Source organism: Danio rerio, chromosome 16 (assembly GCF_049306965.1).
Source record: "Danio rerio strain Tuebingen ecotype United States chromosome 16, GRCz12tu, whole genome shotgun sequence".
Classification (NCBI taxonomy): Eukaryota; Metazoa; Chordata; class Actinopteri; order Cypriniformes; family Danionidae; genus Danio; species Danio rerio.
This window is the reverse complement of record NC_133191.1, coordinates 3,099,291-3,125,544: the sequence shown is the minus strand read 5'-3', so window position 1 is coordinate 3,125,544 and position 26,254 is coordinate 3,099,291. Positions and strand designations below refer to the sequence as shown.

At 37.4% G+C, this 26,254-nt stretch overlaps 1 protein-coding gene across 2 annotated transcripts in view; it reads right to left on the bottom strand.

Moving 5' to 3' along the window:
* Positions 1-20,787, bottom strand: part of lars2 (leucyl-tRNA synthetase 2, mitochondrial) — a 97,807-nt gene extending 77,020 nt beyond the window's left edge. The window contains exons 1-3 of one of the 2 annotated variants that reach the window (XR_012391289.1): positions 20,620-20,771; positions 15,052-15,257; positions 7,727-7,855 (exon numbers count right to left, since the gene is read on the bottom strand). Coding sequence is in view for 1 of the 2 variants with exons in the window: in NM_001105701.1 (NP_001099171.1) it covers positions 7,727-7,855; positions 15,052-15,246 (324 nt within the window). In the remaining variant the exon portion in view is untranslated. 2 annotated transcript variants of the gene reach the window in all.
* Between the last annotated feature and the right edge of the window lie 5,467 nt (positions 20,788-26,254).

Here is a 26,254-nt window from a genome sequence, read left to right as displayed (position 1 = left end):
ATTGTATCGTATTTTATTACATTTTATTGTATCGTATCGTATTTTGTTGTATTGTATTTTATTGTATCATGTTTTATGGTATTGTATTGTATTTTATTTCATTGTTTTGTTTAGTATCATATTTTGTTGTATTTGTATTTTATTTTATCGTATTTTGTCGTAACTTATTCTATCATATTTTATTACATTGTACCGTATTTTAATGTATTGTATTTCATATTTTGTTTTATCGTATCGTGTTGTATTGTACTGTATCGGATTTTATTGCATTGTATCATATTGTAATGTATTGTATTGTATTTTATCATATCATATTTTATTGTCTTGCATCATATCGTGTTGTATTGTACTTTATCGTATTTTACTGCATTGTGTCATTGTAATGTTTTGTTTTGTATTGTATTTTATCATATTGTATTATAATTTTGAATTGTGACATATCATGTTGTATTGTTCTGTATCATATATTATTGTACTGTACGATATTTTATTTTATCGCTTTGTATTGTACCGTATCGCATTGTATCATATTTCATTGTATAGTACTGCATTATACGTTTTATTTTATTTTAGTATTGCACCTTTATAAAGTGTTAAATTGTTTGAGAAATTTGCTTCAATACAGTATATCTTTTTACTTTTACGAACCCACAGGTTGCGATGACATGTTAATTTTATATTAATGTTATGCTGAAATGTTTAAATATAGGTTTTCTGGTGAAATGTAAAGCAGAGAAATAAAACTGTGTGTGTAAAACAATTATGTGTGTCAATTCAAAAAGTAACTGTTGAAACGTTAAGAGTAATAAGCTTTAATTCCTCACATGAATGCATGTTTTTGACCGTTTTTGAACAGCTTTTTTAATGAGTTGTATTGCAGCAAGCAAATATTCCCTCAGCCATCACCAAAGCTCTCTCTATTCAGTTGCACATGATTAAATCTGTGCCGTCTCAGAAGTCTGTCTGAAATCCAAAGAGTCACTGCCTAATTGAGTAGCGAGGGAACAAGTTAACTGCCTAAGCATTCGGACAGCCTTTATTTCAAATAACGATTTTTTTGTTGTTCGGTTGTTTTAAAGGTAACCTATTATGCTACAAATCACGATTTAAACACAGCAGAGTGTGAATATAAGCAGCTTCTAATGGAGAAAATAAATAAATTCTATTCGTTATAATCGCACTTGATCAAAACAGTCTGCAGAAATACTTTGATTGACATTCTCCCTTTGTACGTGTCATCAGAGGGGGAAAGCCCCGCCCACAAGTGACCACCTCTCCCTCATTAGCATAGAACTTTAGTCTTGTTTTTAAATCTGCCACTATGCTGACACAGGCATTTGTAGCTCCGCCCTTCTTTGAAAAGAGCACAGCTTCATTTGAATTTAAAGCGACAGCCACCAAATTAGGATCTAAGCCTAAAAGGCTCAGTTTCAAAGAGTTACAAAACATTATCTGTATGGTATTATGAGCTGAAACATACCCTACACACTCTAGGGACATTAGTATTTTGCATCCTGTAAAAAGGGGGCACAATAGGTCCACCTAATGATAATAAACCTACATAAAGAGTAAACAAATGAAAGTGAGACAGATTACTACGGCATGTCGTGAAATTGCCATTAATAAGGAGGTAAAGGCTCTTGTATTGTCCGATGCAGGTGGTTCAGAATTGTGCATTATAGAAGCAGATGCAATGATGCAACAGTTGTATAATATTTCCTCCATCTGCAGCATGACTGACCCACACATGTAACGAACACACACTCAGAGCCAGACTTTGCCATGTTTCAACAGGTCTGCTGTCTTTTATTATACTGTTACACTGCTTTTCTGTGTGTGTGTGTGTGTGTGTGTGTGTGTGTGTGTGTGTGTGTGTGTGTGTGTGTGTGTGTAGGTGGATGTCTGTCTGAGCATGACTGAACACTGTAAATCATCTTATTTTTGACAGAGACAGGGAAAACAACACACTGACACGGCTGTCAAACACAAATGTCAATCTCAGCTATGGAAATGCATTCTTGTCTATACAGTTTTTTGGCAGCAAGGAAAGGTTTGATGACAGAAAACATGCCATAAGAGTACAGAATCACATTAGGTCTTTACAGATCATGTAAAAATGTTCTTAAAGGTCCTGTGATGTGCTTTGAAATGTGCATTATTTATTCAATGTTTGACATAACCTTAACCAAAACACAAGGAAAGGGCGGGGTATAGTGTGGCTCCACCCCCTTAATAAAAAAACAGCCAGTAGTGTTTTGTTTTTATCACAGCTCTGCCATTTTGATTGGTTAAGGGTCAAGCGCATCAAATGAAAAGCAAATAAGTAGCATCTTGAAGGGGGCGGGGCATGTCAGACACTAGAGAGCGTTTGATTGGTCAGAATATTTGATGAGAAACTGAAGTATGAATAAAAATCATTGATCCATTTAGGCAGAAGTGACAAACTACAAGCTTTGAAAGTTTATATCAGCTTCATATCTTCTAATTGTGAATCTTATTGCTGTTTTGGAGCACACTAGCTTATAGATATGTTCAAAACGAACAATATTAAAACTAACATCTTAAAAAAAACTTCATTTTAATTTCATGGGACCTTTAACGATTGTGATTTTACATCACACTCTTCAGTTTTTTTTTTTTTTTTTGGTATTTAAGCAGCAATTCCAAGTTATGATAAAGCCAACAGCTGTTGCTGTAAGACTAATGTAAAGTGAGTCCCTTCAAAGTTCACCAAAACAGAACAAAAATCCTAAATAGCTGCATTTCCATCAAGTTGCTAGAGAGGCTGACTGTAGTATTGGTAACCTAGCAACCAACAGTAAACAAGCCAAGCATAAAAGAGACACCTGTGCTGCATACTTATTAGGGTTGGGTAGATAGACGATGCCATCGTCAATTGCCGATAGACATCACGATCCTCCGCCCCACCCCCATCGCCAGGGCCGCCGCATCCAGAGAGGCAACCTAGGCGGCCGCTTAGGGTGGCAGAATAAAGAGGGCGGTGTCTGCGACACCTCCCTCAAAACCCGCGTCCTCAGTTATGCCCGCAACACCTCCCTCACCACCCACCTCAGTTATCCGCGCCTAGGGCGGCAGAATAGAGAGGGCGGCGTCCACGACACCTCCCTCACCACCCGCGTCCTCATCATCCACATTTCTTTCATTTTTAATTACCAACTAGGGTTGTGCCGATAGACGAGACATCGTCCATTGCCGATAGATATCACGATGCTAAGCTGACATCACAATCCTCCGCCCCACCCCCGTCGCCAGGGCCGGCGCATCCATAGAGGCGACCTAGGTGGCCGCTTAGGGTGGCAGAATAAAGAGGGCAGCGTCTGCGACACCTCCCTCACCACCCGCGTCCTCAGTTATGTCCGCTACACCTCCCCCTTTACCCACCTCTGTTTTCCGCACCTAGGGCGGCAGAATAGAGAGGGCAGCGTCCGCGACACCTCCGTCACCACCAGCGTCCTAATCATCCACATTTTTCCCATATTTAATTACCAACTAGGGTTGTGCCGATAGACGATGCTATTGTCCATTGCCGATAGATATCACGATGCTGAGCTGACATCACAATCCTCCGCCCCACCCCCGTCGCCAGGGCCGGCGCATCCATAGAGGCGACCTAGGTGGCCGCTTAGGGTGGCAGAATAAAGAGGGCAGCGTCTGCGACACCTCCCTCACCACCCGCGTCCTCAGTTATGTCCGCTACACCTCCCCCTTTACCCACCTCTGTTTTCCGCACCTAGGGCGGCAGAATAGAGAGGGCAGCGTCCGCGACACCTCCGTCACCACCGGCGTCCTAATCATCCACATTTTTCCCATATTTAATTACCAACTAGGGTTGTGCCGATAGACAAGACATCGTCCATTGCCGATAGATATCACGATGCTAAGCTGACATCACAATCCTCCGCCCCACCCCCGTCGCCAGGGCCGGCGCATCCATAGAGGCGACCTAGGTTGCCGCTTAGGTTGGCCGAATAAAAAGGGCAGCGTCTGCGACACCTCCCTCACCACCCGCATCCTCAGTTATGTCCGCTACACCTCCCCCACTACCCACCTCAGTTTTCCGCACCTAGGGCAGCAGAATAGAAAGGGGGGCCTCCGCAACAACTCCATCACCACCGGCGTCCTCATCATTTACATTTTCCCATATTTAATTACCAACTAGGGTTGTGCCGATAGACGATGCCATTGTCCATTTCCGATATATATCACGATGCTGAGCTGACATCACAATCCTCCGCCCCACCCCCGTCGCCAGGGCCGGCGCATCCATAGAGGCGACCTGGGTGGCAGAATAAAGAGGGCAGCGTCTGCGACACCTCCCTCACCACCCGCGTCCTCAGTTATGTCCGCTACACCTCCCCCTTTACCCACCTCTGTTTTCCGCACCTAGGGCAGCAGAATAGAGAGGGCAGCGTCCGCGACACCTCCATCACCACCAGCGTCCTCATCATTTACATTTTTCCCATATTTAATTACCAACTAGGGTTGTTCCGACTGACGGTGCAATCGTCCATTGCCGATGGCCGACAAACTTCACAATGCTGAGCCACAATTTTCAACTTATGATCTCAGTCTATTGACGCATAAGCCGAAGTCATCCACTTGGTTAAGTCGCCTTACTAGGCAGCCAGTTTTTTTCTCTGACTCGTTCCCTAAACAAGTTACAAAATGGCGTAAACAGCAGTTCAAGTCAACGACAACACACTAAGATTGATAGTCTCTCTGTGAACACTGCCCATTCCAATTCAATCAGCGGGCGCACTTCGTCAAGCTCCATTAAATCCTCACACACTTAATGTCGCACTTACAACCCACACCAGATGCTGCCTGTCCCTTTGAGGAGCGAGAGATTGGTCACGGAGCGGACAGAGATGGATGAGGACATGATTTACAGGACAGCAGGGAGGAGGAAAAGAGGACACTCCAAAAGACAACATTAGAGTCATTAGAGACTGAAGAAAGCAAGCAAACAGGGTGGTGAGACATGTATCATGTTGTAATTATTGTTTTACCAATGTGGAAGCTTCTGTAGGCCTGTCACAAAATCTGTTGTAGGATATATTGCAGCAAAATATACTGCAATAAACAATATTGTCGTCATTTTAGGACCCTTTTATGCCACTTATTATTATATAATGCCAGAATGACAATATAATATCATCACAATGCAAGTACACTCTTCCAAATAAACACATCGTATTTCGTTCTCAAGAATATTTCATTTATTATAGTCATTTGTACAGTTTAATAATCAGGCATTGGAGTCAGTATGTGAAAATGCATATCATAAATAAATAAATAAATATTAATAAAGGTTAATATAAAAATGCAAGGTCAAGAGTAATAGAGGCTGCGATATCTGCGACTACATGACACCCACATGAAAATATACTATAGTGAATTACAGTAAATACTACAGTGTTTATTTGAGAGCGCACAAGAAGATCTGCACTTGAGCAGAGGATATTTGAGGGGGCGTGCAAGAAGTTTTGTGCATGAGCAGAGGAAATCGACGCGCAGGCAGAGATTCGCATCTTTGCATAACAAAAATCCGCTCACAACATTTCTCCATTTGTCAGTCTAATAACGTCATGTAACGCCATCACATCTTTAGAAATGGAAAGATAATATATTTAAATTCATGCGAAATATTAAAAACTACAGAATTCCCACAAAATTGTATATATTTTTTGTTTCTCTTGAATTTTGCTGTTTTTAAAATTTTTTATTTTATATTTTCCATTAGCATATACATTTGGGTGTGCTAATTTTGGACCGTTATCGTTAAGTTACTTTGCTAGATGAGTTCCAGATTGGGCTTTAGTACTGACTTAACTAATGCACAGCTGAAGTCAGAATTATAAGCCCCCATTTGATTTTTTTTCTCTTTTTTTAATATTTCCCAAATGATGTTTGACAGATTCAGAAAAATTTCACAGTATTTCCTATAATATTTTTTCTTCTGGAGAAAGTCTTATTTGTTTTATTTCGGCTAGAATAAAAGCAGTTTTTAATTTTTTTATACACCATTTTAAGGTCAATATCATTAGCCCCTCTAAGCTATATTATAGTCGAGGCAGTGGCGCAGTAGGTAGTGCTGTCGCCTCACAGCAAGAAGGTCGCTGGTTCGAATCTCGGCTCAGTTTGCGTTTCTGTGTGGAGTTTGCATGTTCTCCCTGCCTTCGCGTGGGTTTCCTCCGGGTGCTCCAGTTTCCCCCACAGTCCAAAGACATGCGGTACAGGTGAATTGGTTAGGCTAAATTGTCCGTAGTGTATGAGTGTGTGTGTGTGGACGTTTCCCAGAAATGGGTTGCGGCTGGAAGGGCATCCGCTGCGTAAAAAAACTTGCTGGATAAGTTGCCGGTTTATTCCGCTGTGGCGACCCCGGATTAATAAAGGGACTAAGCCGACAAGAAAATGAATGAATTAATGAATGAATAAAGCTATATATATATATATATATATATATATATATATATATATATATATATAGATTATATACAGATATATATATATATATATATATATATATATATATATATATATATATATATATTATATATATATATATATATAGCTTTATTCATTCATTAATTCATTCATTTTCTTGTCGGCTTAGTCCCTTAGCTATATATATATATATATATATATATATATATATATATATATATATATATATATATATATATATATAGATATTATAATTATAATAGTCCACAGAGCAAACCATTGTTAAGCCTTTAAATGTCACTTTAAGCTGTATAGAAGTGTCTTGAAGAATATTTAGTCTAATATTATGGGCTGTCATCATGACAGAGAAAATAAATCAGTTATTAGAGATGAGTTATTAAAACTATTATGATTAGAAATGTGTTGAGAAATCTTCTCCTCGTTAAACAGAAATTGAGGAAAAATAAACAGGGGGGTTACTAATTCTGACTTCACCTGTATATACACAAATATAATATTGTAAAGCTTCCTATAGAAAATAATCATCTAAGCGAGAGATTTATGGGAGGTGTACACATATTTGTTGAGCACCGTATACTAAATCTGTGTTTTTGTCGCATGTTTTCTGATGCAACTGGCCTGAAACAGCCTTAAACACACGGTTATAAATCATATGCTGAATTTCCAGCAACATGACACTTCTATACTCCTCTATGTCCTGTTACCATGACATAAAATGAATCACGCGCTGATATCAAGTCAGGTCACACCACCCACCTCTATCAAACGCACTCCATCAGAATAATGCTGTCCGTCATCTCCCAGTAATAAACGGGAAGTATTCGTCAGAACTGCTCTCACAAAAGGAGGACGCTGGGTTTTTAAGTAGCGGTGTTTCTTCAGAAAGTGTCGTTTTCAAAAGGCGTGAGCGCATTCACAACATGACAAACTTTGAAGAGCAGCTCTAATTAAGAACACATTCACACCGTTTCCATTATCCAGACACCTCATAATTAAAAGCGCACGTCTTTCCAGCAGACCTTGACTACGGCTTTTACATTTATGGGACTGTTTTGGTATGTCTGTGTGTAGGTGGATGAATATAAAAATGAGGCAGCAGAGAGGAGAAAGCATCACATTGTGTGCGTGCGTGTGTGTGTGTGTGTGTGTGTGTGTGTGTGTGTGTGTGTGTGTGTGTGTGTGTGTGTGTGTGTGTGTGAGTAAATCCTGATATTACAGTTTTGAAGAGCTGAATTACCTGATGGCCTCTCATCTTCTGGAAGTGGCTGATGGTGTCGCTAATGGCGTAAACCCTCACGTGGCCCATATGCAGTCGGCCAGATGGGTATGGGAACATGGAGAGGACGTAGAATTTCTTCCGGGAGCTCTAAATATGAAAAACAAAATAGTCATTATAGGTTTCATCGATATCGATACTACTACGGGTTGTCCTGATACCATTAATTAATCTTACGATAGTATACCAGCTGAAGTATCACGATACCAAGCAGTATTGCGACATTGTAATACATAACTCAAATTATAAAGACAAATGTCAGAAAAACTATATTTTATGTTATAATAGGCCTACTTGAATTTAATTCATAATTCTCTTGAGGCCAAAAAGTATTACTTGCACGTCACTTCACCTAAAATTTACTCCTTCTTTCTAGGGATACTCAAAAGAACCGATTAATCATTCACCGAAAGCGTGCGTTTGTAACCAATTAATGGGATCAGTTAAACCATTAAAAAATATTATTTTATATGTTTTAAAGTTTGGCTGCATGAGGAACCGATCCCCAAAAGCGCTTTTTGCATTGAGAGGCACATCTGTTGAAAGGTTTACTAATGGTCGCGAGTGTTTTAAGCGCTGCTTATGCGCTCTGTGCTGTTGGAAACACCAGCAGTTTAAAAATAAACTAAATAACAAGCATAAAATAAATAGTCCTGCCCTGGGTATTTTTCACTGAAATTACAAATTTAGGTCTCAAAACTGGCTGCACAGTGGCGTATTGGGTAGCACGCTCGCTTTACAGCATGAAGGTCGCTTTCTGTGTGGAGTTTGCATGTTCTCCCCGTGTTGGCGTGGGTTTTCAGGGTGCTCCGGTTCCCCCACAAGTCCAAAGACATGTAGGTGAACTGGGTAAGCTAATTTTTTCATAGTGTGTGTGTGTGTGTGTAAATGGAAGTGTATGGGTGTTTCCCAGTGATGGGTTGCTGCTGGAAGGGCATCTGCTGCGTAAAACATGTGCTGGATATGCAGTAATAGGATAGGATTAGACTATTAGCATCTCCCTTTAAAGAGAACAATTTAAATGAATAGTTTTTCTAAAAATGAAAATTGTCATCATTTACTCAACCTTTACTTGTTCCAAACCGGTTTGTCTTTTTTTCCTTCTGTTGAACACAAAAGAAGATACTTTAAACAAAGCTGGAAACCTGTAACCATTGACTTACATTGACAAAGTATTTGTTTTTCCTTTTGTAGAAGTTAATAGCTACAGGTAACTGATGTAAAAAAAAAAAATAATAATAATAAAAAAAAAAAAATATATATATATATATATATATAGATATATTTATTAAATTTTTATTTTTATTTATTTTTACATATATATAATGAATCAAGGAAACATTGACTTTCGTCATTTCTTTGCCTACTTTCATTTAATATTTGGGTTGGGTGTAATAGTACACCACCTTTTTTTTAGAACTACACCACTGGTACATACTACATAATATTTCACTAGATATTGTTCAACACACTATTTTTCAGCTTAAAGTGACATTTAAAGGCTTAACGAGGTTAATTAGGGTAATTAGGCAAGTCAATGCATAACAGTGGTTTGTTTTGTAGACAATCCAAAACAAATATTGCTTAAGGGGGCATATATAATATTAAGCTTAAAATTATTTAAAACAAATTAAGAACTGCTTTATTAATAATTAAATATAATATATTATTATAATAATATAATAATGAATTGATATAATAATAATAATATATAATAATATATATAATAATATAATAATAAAAATATAATAATAATAATATATAATAATATAATAATAATAATAGTAATAATAATAATAATAATAATAACATTAATAATAATAATAATAATAATAATAATAATAATTATATATAATAATATATTATTTTTAATAATTTAAGCCGAAATAAAATAAATAAGACTTTCTCCAGAAGAAAACATATTATCAGACATACTGTGAAAATTTCTGAATCTGTTAAACATAATTTAGGAAATATTTGGGGGAAAAAAAGAAAATTTACAGAAGGGCTGATCCTTTTGACTTTAACTGTATACAGACAGAACTCAGTCTGCTGGAGCCATTCTCAGACTAGCATGAGGTCTTCCCATCAGCTGTTTAAAGGCGTTCTGCTGACCTGCGAGACCCGCTTTATGCTCATTCACTCAGTCAGACTCTCAGCACGGCTTAATGATTCATGATGGCTTTGAAGAAGCTCGCCGCACTGGCCAAGCATTAATCAGCGCAGGTCAAAAAGCCTGAATAATTCAGCGGCTGAAAGAGACAGAGACGTGTTCGAGCGGAGAACACGTCGCTCCTTATAACCCGTGATTCAGTCTTCAGGTGGGTGGATAAACGCTGATCAATTTCATGTAAACAACTGAGGTCGCATTTCACAAAGGCAACCCCAATGAAATCTGTTCGCAGCTCACACAGAAGCATGTTTAGTTCTTTTTATTTTTTATTTGGAGCACAATGACTAAAAGAAGGACCCCTTGCGAAGTAAAGGGCACTATCATACACCCGGTGCAAAAGGCTCAAGACGTGTATGACGCGATTTGTTGCTTTTTTCAGACTAGCGCATCCGTCATTTTCACGTTTTGCGTCACGTTGTTTAAATAGCAAAATCCATTTGCGCCACTTTGTGGACTTATGGGTGTGCTGGTCTATAAAAGAGGTGTGTTAAGGCGCATTGTTGGCTCGTTGCTATTTTGAGGAACTGAAATCAACTAAACCAACTAAAAGCAGGTGTAAAGTCCAGTGTAGAGGGCGTTAGTTATGTGCCTATGCAGGTCCAAACACTTAATACACAAAGGTTGTACAGCAATACACAAATATCTTTACATATGAAAAAATAAAGGATTAAAATGTTTTTTTAATTAAAAAAAATCCACATGAATATAAAAAAAAACTTAGGGGGCTTTTTTTTTTATTTTATTCCTGACACTTTGCATTAGTATAAAATTATTATGAGCAGTATTATTTATTATATGAATATTTACATTTGTTTTAATAAACACAAGTTTAGATTTGTCCACATGTGGGGTTTTGAAGACGTCAGCATCACGATATGGGGCATAAGAACAGGACGTGTGCTTGGATATAACTGAGCACACTTCATTATTATTGTTCATTTATTGCTTTGGAACTGAATTTAGAAATAGTTTTGAAGCAAATCTTTGCGCTTAAACTAAATTAAATCTGTGGGCTAATGGATGTGTTCAGAGGAGTGAGCGTTTCCTCACTCCACCAAAGGAGTAAAGAGTAAAAGTAAAGAGAAAGCAAAGAGGCTGAATGGAGGAGGCTCGTTCTTTATCCTCTGGCTGCAGATGCTCTGTTTAACTCTTTACTCGTTAGTGAAACATTCAGTTTTTACACTTACTACACCATGTACATAGCAAATGCGCCATGGTGCGACACAACTGACTCTTAAAGGGAATGAGAGATTGGCTTAAATCACATTAAGCTCAAAACACACCCAGAACTCATTAAGAGAATAAGCACAACCCTGTTAGACCATACGCCGGGGCGCAGAGCGTATTTCATAAAAGTGGATTCGAACACGCCCTTATGCATGTAAAAGAGCCCAAAAGCATTAATTTGTATATTTGCTCTACTTTATTTATCCCTGCTTGTATTTCGTTGATTATATTTTATGCACTCCGCTACAAAATCCTCCCAAACAATCTAAAATGACTAATTAAGTGATGTTGTGAAAAATTGCGCAATAAATAAATTTTAAAACTGAAAAAAAAATAAAAATAAAAATCGCAAAAAATGTAAATATGGCAATGTGTTTTTTTGTCCCAATATGGTGCAGACCTAATAATTCCACAGGGTAATTTCAGTAACTCTATTTGGTATGAATGGACAGCAAGTGTGATTTAGACTGGGATTTTCTAGGCGAGTGCATCAACATACAAAATTAATCCAAAAATATATCAAATAAACATATTAAAGCACAGATGAAAACAGCAGAAAGATGATAAATATAACATATACACAGCACTTGATGGTTTTCGGTAAAGTTTAACAGTATTGAGCAGGATGACACACACACACACACAAACCAAGCCAAAAATATCTGAATATGCGTTCTGCGTAATACCAATGAAAGGACACAAGGAGAAAGTGCTGAACTACTGAAATGTATTTAATACGTTATATAAAAGGCTTTTTTAGGTGATGGAAGCTTTAAGACCTCTCATATGGAGAATGAAGTCACATGCATTGCTCAGGTGTGAGTTTCTCAGAAACTATCAGATCTGAGATTTATTCTGTATTTTATATTGGGTTCAAGTTAGGTGATTGGCTAGGCCATTCTACAGCTTGGTTTTCTTTCTCTGAAAGCATTTGAGAGTTTCCTTGGCTGTGTTTTGGGTCATTGTCTTGCTGAATTGCTTTCATCTTCATCCTCCTGCTAATGTAGATGTTGGACTGTAGCAGCAAATATTATTTTACACCGAGGAAGGGCAGAGGGCTGTTAAAGGACTACTGAGACATTTCAGCTGCTGTCTGGGCTTTCCCTGCCAAACTACACCTCCCTTTCTTCATGTGTTCAGTACTTGTTTTCCTGTGTCGTTTCGTTTTATTACGCATAACTTCATTTGTATGCTAATTAGTTTTGTTTTCTTTGCATATATGGATTTATTTGATTGTTACCAACATCTGGTGAAAACAGCACCTTTAGAAATACGTTTTCTGAGAAAAATGATGACGTGTTCAATACTTATTTCCCCCTATTTCATGCTCTTGATATGCTTGTTGAGAATGGGATAATACATGCTGCCAGGGATGGTCTCAAGTTATTTAGCTAAATTAGCTTTAGTTTAGCTTTAGGGGCTAATAATATTGACCTTAAAATGGTGTTCAAAAAATTAAGAACTGCTTTTATTTTAGCCGAAATAAAACAAAAATGACTTTCTCTAGAAGAAAAAATATTATCAGACATACTGTGAAAATTTCCTTGCTCTGTTAAACATCATTTGGGAAATATTTAAAAAAAAGGAAAATTCAAAGGGGGTGAATAATTCTGACTTTAACTGTACACTTATACTATATTGTAAAGCATATAGACAATATTAAATTTAAAAGAGAGATGTGTGAGGGGTGAATTCATTTATGCTGAGCACTGTACATCCAGACTCGAGCTTTCAGTCTACCGTTCTGTCTCTGAATGACTGCGATAATAAATGTGTTCAGCAAATGCAGCTTCACAAAGAGCCACAATGGAGAAAACGGCGTCCTCGTAAAAAAGCAGACCACTCTCTGTTCCTCCTGACGGTTTGAAAGCCAACAGAGACAAACCCGGACAAAAGTGGCTTCCCTGTAAAGGCTTGTCTTTTCCTCCAGGAGCTGAAAGAGTTTCTTTCGATCAAAACTCTCAGGAGACACACACTCTTCAAAGTGAAAACATGACATGCTAAAATCAGGATTATTCACGCATTTCCACACTGCTTTTTCCATTCAGAGACGTTCCACAGCAATAAGTCTGATAGGAAGCGCTATAAATGCATTGTAAATTAGATCCATGTGACTATGCTTGCAATCAAATGATTGGGATTAGTCTGATTTCAAAATAATAACAGAAAAATTATAATAATGATAATAATAATAATCATCGTCATGATTAGCACAATCGCCTCACAGCAAGAAGGTCGCTGGTTTGAGCCTCCGCTGGGCCAGTTGGCATTTCTGTGTGGAGTTTGCATGTTCTCCCCGTGTTGGTGTGGGTTTCCTCCGGGTGCTCCGGTTTCCCCCACAGTCCAAACACATGTGCTATAGGGGAATTGAATAAGCTAAATTTGCCTTAGTGTATGTGTGAATGAGAGTGTATGGGTGTTTCCCAGTGCTGGGTTGCAGCTGGAAGGGCAACCGCTGCATAATAAATATGCAGGATAAGTTGGCATCTTTTCCTGCTGTGGCGACCCCAGATTAATAAAGGAACTAAGCCAAAAAGAAAATGAATGATGCGCATTGAAGATTTTAGTTTACTAGGTTTACTGTTGCCAGTGGCTTGCTTGGTTTGGGACTTGTGGAGCAGCATATTGATGGATTTGCTCTACAATGTTTAAACTTTCAGCAGTGAAAATTAAACCACACTGAACTGAACTGGACTTCAACTCTGAAAACTGGACTCACAATATTGATTCAATTTACTATATATAATATTGCATGTGAAGCTGCTTTGACACAATCTACATTGTAAAAGCATTACCAGGCTATCCAGCGTTTCCTCCAGAGTTTCATCTAATTTTGTACGTTTCATTTTTGATCTTAGGACTTTTGTTTTAATGGAATTTGATGCCGAACGTAAAGAAAAACCTATGCATTTCGTGACTCAGTGGTCCTTTAAGGTAATCAAAAATCACTGTTTTCATGGTAGACTCTTAATCAGAGCATTATCTTAATCATATTAAAATTGGACTATTATTGTCCATATAAATTTAGTCAGTGAAATTGCCAGATGGTGACGCAAGCTGTCAAAGACACCGAATTCCTTTCCCTTTAAGTGGTTTGTATGCGCCCTTAAATGTTTCATTAAGTTTGACGTGTTTTCATCCGCATCTGCTTCACGTTGTTGTGTCAGACTCCTTGTGAAATACAGCCATACTTAAGAACGCTTAGTTTTAGCAAATTTGATGAACACGATTGTGCATGTTGAATCTAAAGAGAGAGTTGCTCAGGCCGCCCTGTCCTGCGTGCATTGCGTGTCTTTATTTCTGTGGTAAATATGGCTGTCGAGCCAGGATCTTGATGGTTTATTGCGAATATATTGTTTACATGATGAAATCCGTGTTACAAGTGAAATGGAAATTCTGATAAATAATTATATTTTGAATTTAAATAGTGTTTTGTATTACGTTAACATTCATTTTTAATGTGAATAGTCAAAATGACAAGTTTCAGTCTTTTAAATGCGATTAATCACAAAAAAGGTGTGATTAATTAGTTAATTTCTTTAATCAATTGTCAGCACTAATATGTACATATCTATTTTATATTGCAGCCTCCTGCGATCCAACATAACGAAAGTGCAGTCAATTTGCCTACAGTGCATTGTACAATTTCCTAAGCATTTTCATACGTGTCAAAATAAGATTAGTCACTAACAATCATCCCATTTGCTGAAACACAGAGAAATCTGTGGCCACGTTTAGCTTCAAAATATCCCCAGAGTGGATGAAGACATCAATGTTGAGAAGCCTTTATGATAACCGGTGCAAATTAAAGTGCAGTTAATAGTGAAATCGGTTAACCATTGCATCCCTATCCCCAACAGCCCACAAGTGTTAAACCCTGCCTGACCTGATCCTCCGCGTCTGTCCGCCACTGCTCCTGTATGCGTCCGTGCCACCACTGCTCCACTCGACGGCGCGTCTCGGCCTTGTACTCTTTTTCCCACACACCTGATTCACTGAACAGACTGCAGACGCTGACTCGGATCACAGGATTAGACCGACCCGGCCCCCACAAACACACAGCAGGCCTCCACACGGCCATCACTCCAGGACCTGTGGGTGCAGACGGTTCGAGATTACATTCAGGATTCAGTGCAGGTAATGCAGTGCAAAGTTACAGAAGATTTTATCGGATTTAAAAGGCAACTATCTTATCCCTTTTTTAGGAGTTAATATGAGTCTTTTGTGTCTCCAGAGTGTGTCTGTAAAGTTTCAGCTCAAAACACCCATCAGATTATTTACTATAGCTTTCAGAAAGTTGGGATTTTCTGCTCTGAACACACTGTCGCTGTTTTTGTGGTCTGTGCCTTTAATGCTGGTTTTCCCCGCCCACATTTACTCGCGCCTGTCAGAGCTTGCCTCAATCTCCGCTGCGTCAGATAAACAGCACAGTGACAGACATGAAGGAAGCAGATCTCAAGTAACGTTTGTGAGAAATACTACAGAAAGAACTTTCCCAATGATTATTTGATGTATTTGTTGTGGAGTTAATTCAAGCCTTTCTGCAACGAGGAGTCAATGTCATAACAAAGTTCACGCACACAGACACACAGCGGAGACACACACACAACGCGCATGTTTAGCACTGTTTTTGCATGCACATGTAAAAAGATACAGTTTAATCTCCACTGCTGTATGGATAGCTGTTATGTTAATGTACAAAATAAACCTGATTTAGCGTCTACAAACCAGAATTGAAGCGTCTTTTTTTATAATAGTTCTGACCTGCGGCTGTGATAATGAAGTAAAAAATGAATGAATGTTAAAAAATAATAATAATAATAAATAAAATAAATAAATAAATAAATAAATAATAAAAAAGTCAACAAAAAAAACGCTGTAATTCATTACAAACAGCTTTAAAAACATTTTAAACTTGTAAAAGTCATTCTTGATCACATTTGACGATGACTGATGATCACAGAGAGCTCAACAGATCTTTTAATCCTGGTTGCTTTGTGCACGTCCTGTCTTGTTGATATGATTATACGCGTTATTACAGGGACATGTTAATACACAGCTGTCAATCAATACGGTGGGCAGGGAAAACCGCAGTCCTACATCAAAATGGGAGGGATTCGGATCCTATTTTAACATCAGGAAATTTAGAAAAAGAGACTAATGGCGAGTTCAGACTGCATGATTTTAGCCCCGATTTTGACTCGCCGACAGGTTTTGTGAAATCGACAACAAATACCTGAAATCGCAGGCAAATCGGTGCTCGTGCACGCGAGCGACAATTACACAGTGTGAACAACCAAAGACGCGATCTGAGAATCGCCGATGAGTGGCCGATACCTGCGAGATATTTGTCATGCTAAATATCTGGAGCTGTCTGAGATTTAGGCAGTAGAACCCGTGTCTGTTTGACGTGTCATGTGACCAATACCACAACCGGGTCAAAAAAAGAAAGTTGAGGAGAAATTGCTAATTTCCTTCAAACCCAGGTGAGCATGTACATTTTCAACCCCATTAAAGGCTTCTTTCTCGTTATGTAGTTAATAACAAAAGATTTCCTACGTGTTTTTGGTTGTGAGACGTAGTTTGGACGAAGTTGTCGGGCGATTCTTCCTATTGTAAAGTCATGCAATGTGAAACCCCCTTGACGCCGATCCATCTTGCAGTGTAAACAAAGCAGCGACAAAATGCTTGCGCAGATAGTCATGCAGTGTGAAAAAAAATCTGTGACACGATTACTTTGAAAATCATGCAGTCTGAACTTGGCATGAGGGGTTGATCACACTGAACGCGGTTTATGCGTTGAGTGGCGCCTCTATTGAATGGTTTACTAATGGCCGCGAGCGTTTTGCTTCCTGCTTATGCGCCCTACACGCTCCGCGTTTTAACTGCCTGCTGCGCATCGCATTTTTGCCCTCGCGTGTCGTGTGCTCTCAAAAAAAAGTCAACTCTGAGTGACCAAAAGCACATTACATCACTCACGTCTTTTTCATTCGCCAATCAAAGGAAAGCAGAGGCGGGTTTCCGTTGAGGTGCCTGCAGTGTTTGTGTTATCAAGGCAACAACGGAGACTTTTGAAGATGGAGGAGACACTAGTGGTTGCTGTTTTTGGGTTATCGAGAGCTGTATAACTTCACAAATCATTAAAATGATATTAATATCAACAGCAACACTCTCGAACAATACCCAGCTGATTGAGTCGTTGCCTAGCAACATAAAAAAGCACACCGCGGCAGTGAGGTGCGCCTTGCATTTTTGGAACGCAAATGCGCGTTCGGTGTGAACAGCCCCTTATTGTGTTTCTATCAGCCCAATATGACTGTGGACACACTATATCTACACACAGCTCTGTCCAAACAGCTTACAAAAGAGGATTTTTTTTATCATAGGTGCCCTTTAAAACCTTTTCCAAACCATGGTAAACCTTGAAACTCATTATCATCCCATGCCTAGCTGCATTCATAGGTCGTTTATCCAAATCTGACCAATCAGATGGAGCCTTTATTAACTTCATCCTCTTAAAAATATTGTGTTCAGAAATGTGTTGAAAAAAGATTATTTCCATTAAACAGAAATTGGGGGAAAATTTACAGGGGGCTAATAATTCTGCCTTCAAATGTATATGAATATGTATATAGTGAAATATAGATGATCAACTTGTCCATAGTTTAAGTAGATGTGGTGTATTGTGCTCAGATCTGTTAGAGAAGATCAGCAGACTAAACAAAGACTTGGATATATTTCACTGTAACTATGGCAACATGAGAAACTGTACGGTGGCAGTAAACCAGTCCCCTTGGAAACAAATGTCTTCACACCTACAAAAAACTTCTAAATTGGTCCCATTAAACATAAAAATATAATTCACCAGTATAAAGACACTGCATGCAGGAGGGGGGAAATAATGGCTGCTTTATTTCTTCTACATGAAGAAATATAACATTAGTTAATTTTGATTAATTTTAGACTATGCTGCAGAATCAAAGACATTTTGGATTCGTCATGTAAATGTGTTTTTGAAAAAATGACAGAAACAATAAAATTATTTATTTATTTTATTTACATATGTATTATTATTAATAATATTATTATTAAGCAATAAAATATAGATTTTTTATTTTGTCCTTTTGTTTTTTATATAATGGTTATTAGGTTCTTATTATTTTCTCTTATATATGTTTTTATTTTATTCATATATATATATATATATATATATATATATATATATATATATATATATATATATATATATATATATATATATATATATATATATATAAATATTATTATTATTATTATTAAGCAATAACATACTTTTTATTTTGTTTCGTTATTTTGTTTGTTTTATTTTTTCTTTTATGTATTTATTTATTTTTGTACTATTATCATTACTAAGCAATTTTTTTTATATTTTGTCATTATGTTTCATATAATGGTTTTTATTTTCTTTTTATTTTGTCTTGTCTTGTGTTTATATATGTATTATTATTATTATTATTATTATAAAGCTATTAAATACTTTTTTATGTTTTATTTTGTTTTGTTATTACTTTTATTTTTTATTTATATTTTTATTTATTCATATATCATTATTAATATTATTATTATTAAGCAATAAAATACCCTTTTTTATATTTTGTCCTTATGTTTCATATAATGGTCATTATTTTGTTATTATTTTGTCTTACTAAAAAACTAAAATACACTGTTCCAATTTACTAAGACCTTTTATGTGAAGCTACTTTGACACAATCTACATCGTAAAAGCGCTACACAAATAAAAGTGAATTTAATTGAATTATAATTTTTTTACTTTTATTTATGCATGTAATATTATTTTTTCATATTAATATTATAAAGCAATAAAAATTATTTTGTTATTATTTTGTTTGTTTTATTTTTTACTTTTATTTATGCATTATTATCATTTATTACTGAGCAATAAAAAAACTTTTTTAGATTTATATTTTGTCCTTATGTTTTATATAATGGTTATTATTTTATTATTATTATGATAGTTTTATATATTTTTTATTTTATTTACATATGTATTATTATTATTATTATTATCATACCTGTCTTTCGGATGAGACGACAGACTGAGGTCCTGAATCAGTGATCTTAGGGCACTTCTGGTAAAGAGTAGGGGTGTAACCCCGCTGTCCTGGATAAATTCCCTATTAGCCCTTAACCATCATGGTTTGAATTGGCTCTATGACTGTCTCTTCGCACTGCGCACTGGTGCCATTGCCCTGTGGCTGCCGTTGCATCATTCAAGTGGAGCTGCACGCTGGTGGTGGTGTGGAGATCCCCCTCATGATTGTAAAGCACTTCCGGTGTATAGCCATACACAATTAATGCGCAATATAAATACACATTACATTATTAGTATTATAAAGCATTAAAACACTTTTTATATTAATATTTTGCTTTGTTATTATGCAGTGGGTAGCATGATCGCCTGATTCGCCTCACAGCAAGAAGGTCACAGGTTCAAGTTTACCAGGTGGCATTTCTGTGTGGAGTTTTAATCTATTTTTAATCACTGTTATTACTTGTTTTAATTCTATTTTACTTGTCTCTTGTATTCCAGTTAATGTAAATCACTTTGAATTGTCACTGTGTGTAAAATGTGCTATAGAAATACACTTGACTTGCTTGCTGAAAGCATCCACCACTGTTATGCCATAGTAATGACTGTAGTAATATAAACTAATAACCCAATATCACACAAAGTTATCTACCATGATAGGGTATTGCAATACACCACCGTTTACTGTAGTAAAACTAAAGTATACTACAATATTACAGTTAAGCAGTTCACTATTGCTAATTATAATAATTACCGATTGCCACAGCATACATTAACAGACTGTAAATACAAGCCTATACAGCATAACACACGTTACTATAGTATAGTTCAAAAACACTCTGCTATTTACTAAAGATGACTAGTCATTTTTCGAGTGAGTTAATATTGAGGTAAAGTTGGTTTTATATTCATACATTGGTTGAGTTAACTTGTGACACGGTCCATATTTACCATTCGGTCTTAAATCATATGTTAGGATGACTACAAAACAACATTAGCATTAGCACATTAGCATTTATTTCACTATTAACAATGGTGCACTTGGATAGCCATTAATATGATTTAACTATTTATAATACTTTAATTTTAATTTATATCATTAAGAAGAATGTCTGAATGTGTGAATACAAAACCATTTTACCGCAATGTTAATAATAATGCTCAATGTCATGATGAGTATTAAAGATACCGACGTATGAGAAAATGTGCAGGCTTAAAACAATTCTACGCATCATGCAGCCTTGCATTATGGCTTACAAGTTAATAAATTGTTTTCAGAAATTAAGCGGTTTATTCCACAACATGCCGTGCAAATATTATGAACTGTCAGATGCTTAGCGAATAAAAATATCACAATCTACTTACGCAAATACCATAGACCAGCCATCTGGAGCTTTGGGAGTATATTTAGCTTTTCTTTGGCGTTATTGATTTTGTTCCTCCATTTAAAACTTAATTTTTGCGATGTACTTTGACAGATTCACACCGCTACATGGGCGCCGCCATGTTGTTCAAACAGCTTGAACTTTATTTAAACGTCAATATGTCGATGGCGAAAGGTAGACTACAAAAGTAGTAACTTGACAACAAGGAGCGCCTGACAACACACACCAAAACAAAACACGTGAAGTTTGTTTTAAATACAGAATTGACAGCTTAGCGAGAGACTCTTAGCGTTTTTAAACAGCACATATTAAAGCTCAACGGCTAATTAATCTGCGGTAAAGAGCTGGAATGGAGTGAAGAGACTCACCTGTATTATTTCGCGCAAAGTAAATTTTTTATCGCTTGTAAAGTGACGTGAGCTGTGTAACAGTATTTACATTTTTATTAAAATCATTATTGTATAAAAATAAAAATAATTAGCAACTCGAAAGAATAAACTGTATGAGCAGTATCTTCAATTCATCTTGGGATTTAAAGTAACATAGTCATTATTGTTGTCTTCAAAAGCTTAGTTTATTGCTAGAGGAGAGAAAAATAATTGTTTTAAATGTAAAAAGGTCAACAGTTGGTGTTTCTGTGTGGAGTTTGCATGTCCTCCGTGTGCTCCGGTTTCCCCCACAAGTTCAAACACATGCGCTATAGGGGAATTGGGTTGGCTAAACTGTCCGTAATGTATGTGTGTGAATCAGTGTGTATGGATGTTTCCCAGAGATGGATTGCAGCTAGAAGGGCATCAGCTGTGTGAAACATTTGCTGGATGAGTTGGCGGTTCATTCCGCTGTGGCGACCCTAGATTAATAAAGGGACTAAGCTGAAAAGCAAATGAATGAATGAATAAAAAGGTCAAATAATGAATAGTTTAATTTATTAAAAATAAAATACAACATATTTTAATATGAAAATTATAAATAAATAAATAAATAAATAGATAGATATTATGAATCCTAAAATGCAAAAAATAAGATTGGAATAAATATATTATTTATTATTCATTTTGATTAAAATCTAAAAAGAAAAGATAACAATCATAAAAAATAGAATAAGTAAATAATTATGTCAATAAATAAATATCATTTTAAAACCATTAATATTTTTAGACATGCACTTTATGGAATTTATCATTTTTTAAACAAATCTGTCTTTTTACACTTCAAAATTTTGGGTCAGATATACAGGTGAATTGGGTAAGCTAAATTGTCCGAAGTGTATGTGTGTAAATGAGAGTGCATGAGTGTTTCCAAGTGTTGGGTTGCAGCTGGAAGGGCATCCGCTGCGTAAAACGTGCTTGATAAGTTGAGGGTTCATTCTGCTGTGGCGACCCCACATTAATAAAGGGTTAAATAACCCTCTGTCTGATACAACTTGCCCCGCAGATGGGGTAAACAGTAACATTTGTACTCCTGGCACTTTTGGTAATACTGCACAGAAACCATAGGTCCGGCAATCATACAACCAGAGCTCATTTGTAGGAGAGGCTCGTGTGTTGTTGGTAAAAAATATGGTTTGTCTAACATTATTACCTTATTATGGGGTTATTATTGGCCACAGCCATGTCACCCTGCAGCCCAAGACCGGTTACTCACTGAAGCTAAGCAGGGCTGAGCCTGGTCAGTACCTGGATGGGAGACCACTAGGGAACACTAGGTTGCTGTTGGAAGTGGTGTTAGTGAGGCCAGCAGGGGGCGCTCAACCTGTGGTCTGTGTGAGTCCTAATGCCCCAGTAAAAGTGAAGGGGACACTACACTGTCAGTGAGCGCCGTCTTTCGGATGAGATGTTAAACCGAGGTCCTGATTCTCTGTGGTCATTAAAAATCCCATGGCACTTCTCGTGAAAGAGCAGGGGTGTAACCCTGGTGTTCTGGCCAAAGTCCCTCTATCGGCCCTTACGATCATGGCCTCCCAATCATCCCCTCTCCACTGAACTGGCTCTATCACTGTCCCTCCACTCCACCAATAGCTGGTGTGTGGTGAGCGCACTGGCGCCGTTGTCCTGTGGCAGCCGTCGCATCATCCAAGTGGAGGCTGCACACTGGTGGTGATGTAGAGAGACCCCCCCCCCCTCATGATTGTGAAGCGCTTTGGGTTTATGGCCGTACACAATAAATGCGCTATATAAATACACATTACATTACATTACATGTACTTTGTTCATTTGAAGACAATCAAAAATTGTTTGTTTGTGCCCCGCTCTGCCCCTAGCATGCTTTATTTTTAATTAAGTTTCTCTATTATTTTCAATTTGCAAACTTTCCGTTGAGTTCATTACTATGTGACATACAGACATAGGCTACACCATACATTTCTTATTATAGCAAAGTTTTATTCAGAAGGTTTGTTTTTTCTAGATTTCATTCCAGGGTTCACTGCTACGGATTTTTTCTACTGGTCCGATCGGGCAAGTGGTTCAGATTTTTACTTGCCCTGCCAAAATTTTCACTGGCCCCACCAAAAAAAAAAAAGGGAAGTTAATAGATATTTTTTAGCCACATATTTTAAATAATGTGTCAAAAATAAAGTCTGTATTCAATACTTAAAAAACAATTGTGAATATAAGTGTTATGCAAACAAAAAGAGCAGTATGGAAAATGTGGAGGCATTTGATTGCAGTTTGAAATTATTTAACAAAAGGTGGCTGACTTGTCAAACTGACGGCAAACTATGCATAACATCACTTCATTTTTATTTTGTCGTGTTGTTTCCAAGTAAATGTCTACTTCCAACAGGTTAGAGACAGACATTTTTCGCCTTTTAATTTGATGTTGCCGCCATGTTGCTGTTTTTACGCTGTACTGGTTGTTACTAGGTTACAAAAAAAATAAAAATAGCATGGTTAAATCAATCATATAAGACGAATCGCAATATGTTGTTTACGACATTACAGAGAAGGTAGCATTTAAAGATTTAAAAGCACAAGCTTAAAATGCACGCAATTGACAGATAGTCATAGACAAATTAAATGTTAGTGACTGACAAGGCAGCACTGTCCCAATCGGGCCAGTAATGATACGGTCTACTGTCCCAAGTGTCTCTCACACTGGCTCTGGGCCACCGGGCAGTGTTGAGCCCTGCATTCATTTAAGATTTAGGATGCACTGCCATAAATATCACATTATATGTGAGAACATCATTGCACTCTTCAGCGATGATTGCTGCCTGAGGCTATACTTCATTTGTCTATATTTTAATACAGCATTCTATCATCATAACAGGATTTTCCTCACCTTTTGCATTAAAAAGAGTGACTGCGAAGATCTCGTTGTTTCTCACTGTTACCCTAGCAACCCTTTTATCTCTCAGTTGCAGATTGGTTTTCTGTTGAAATTATTTTGATTTGTAAAGCACAAGCTCCATTTCACAGCAAACGAGCCAGAGCAATGATGCCTTTCCTGTAAGGTCACTCATATAATCACACACACAAAGCCTCTGTCTTGTGTTTAAAAAAAAAAAAAAGGTCAAACTGTGGGGAAATCGCCCTTCGTGATTAGATTTGTTTTTATTTATACCCAACAGAAAGCCTCTGTTTGTCTGAGATGTTGCAGAATACAGTTTTATGATATTAAAAGCATGTAAGGGTCACGAAACACCACATGTTTTGAGATGTCGACAGTCATATATGTGTCCCACGCTGCTACAAACACCATTAGGACACATATATTTCACACAAAAAAAAAGTCCATTCCTTCTTCCAGTTTGAAAAGACGTCTTGAAGCTGCGACACGGCGATGGGATCATTGTGTGTATTCCAGCGTGGAGACTGGAGGCCTGTACCTGTGGGTACAACATGACTTCATTGAGCTTTAGTTCACGAGAAAGACTTGGTTCGAACCAATCAGCACGCTCTATTGTGAACGACATGCAACTTCATTAATATGCATGATAGCTTCGAAGACTGTTTTTACTCACTACAGTGTTCAAAGAGGCCCTACGTTGTGTTCCCAACATAGACTGTAAAATATATGGACGTAGTATCCGTGACGTCACCCAAAGGTTTCTAAAGAGCGCAAAAGAAGCCACAAGTAGGCGCGGCCAACCGTCGCCATTTTGTTCGCGCGTCATCACACCCACAGCGGGATACCAAACAAGGGCAAAGAGGCGGAGAGTGGGCGGAGCTACAGACACCTGCTAGCATTTAGCTTGGACCTGGCTCAGACACACTTTACTTTGGGAGAAACGCTTAATACTTTATCACCTGTGACTCGTTTGTATTCTGACCACTTGTGCTTGGTTGTACACTATATCAATAAAGTGTTTAGTCTTTTAAAAACACTGCTGTAATACATTGAGCCACTAAACATTGTTCTTATGACGTTTTTCAACAGGAGGAAAACGCGAATTACTTCCAAACACTTCAGATATAGTCTGTGTTAGTTAATGTAAGACTATTGATGAAATCCAGCATAACACTGTATGACAACACTTCATATGACTGTTCTAGAGCCTACAGCTAATCAATCTGACAGATTCTGGAGTGCATTACAGCTCTAAATATAAATATAAACGATAAATGATCTTAAATAAAACAAATACATGTATAGAAATGGTATATAAGTATATAACTTTACTCACATGGGAAACGGAGGCTACGTGAATGGTTTGTGAGCACAATTAAGTGCAATCAGCATGCCATGCCATCTAATAATTGTAGGAAACAAGTCCAAAAGGCAGTCGACTGTGTAAAGCCACATAAAACATCACAGAAATACGATAAATATGCCGAGTTCAGTGGCTAATCTGCAGGATTCAGCTGAGGATACGTGACGGCGACCAGCGAGACCTAGCTGTCACTCAAGTGGCCACGCCCTTAATTATGCAAACTTAATATAAAGGAAACGGGTGAGTTATAAAAAAATTCACCCCCTCACAGTTGTCATGAAGGGTAATATTAGCTGTATTAACCAAAATCTTTTTTTGTACCAGGCTGTAAACACCTTTTTTTCTGCTGTAAAGTTGGCCATTCTAACAGTGGGCTCAATTGAAATTTGCTCTGTTTTGGAGCCAGGAGAGGCCAGGACTAGCGGAATTTCAGATGAATTGCAGTTTTAGTTACTTCCGTATTGGCTTCCTGAGAGAGAGCAGGAGGTTGCCGCTTGGTTCCCAACTATAATTCAAACAAGTAGAAGAAGAATTGTGTGGAGACACGGGTCGTGTGTTGTTTATATATGTGCTGCAATGAAGGTTTTGTTTTCATTTTCCAGCGATGAGAGCACCGCTTGCGTGTGGAACCACATGTGTGGATTAAAGTGGTCTGCAAACAAGCAACAGATATACGTTTGTAAGGAACTTTTTTTACCCGAGCGCTTTACGCATCTGGAAATAATTAAATCCGGATTATGCATTGTTTTGGAAAAGAACGATGTAGTGATGAGTGTTTCCCAAAACCTGTAGTTTCTCTGTTGCAGATCCATTGTTTGAACTACGTTAGTAATAACGTAAAACACCCATAATGATGCTCTAGATGAGGTGGAGTAACAACATCTTTACAGAAGAACCCCATCATTTCTTTGAGCAAATTATATTGTTTTACACGTACACAAATTAAAACAAATCCAATATT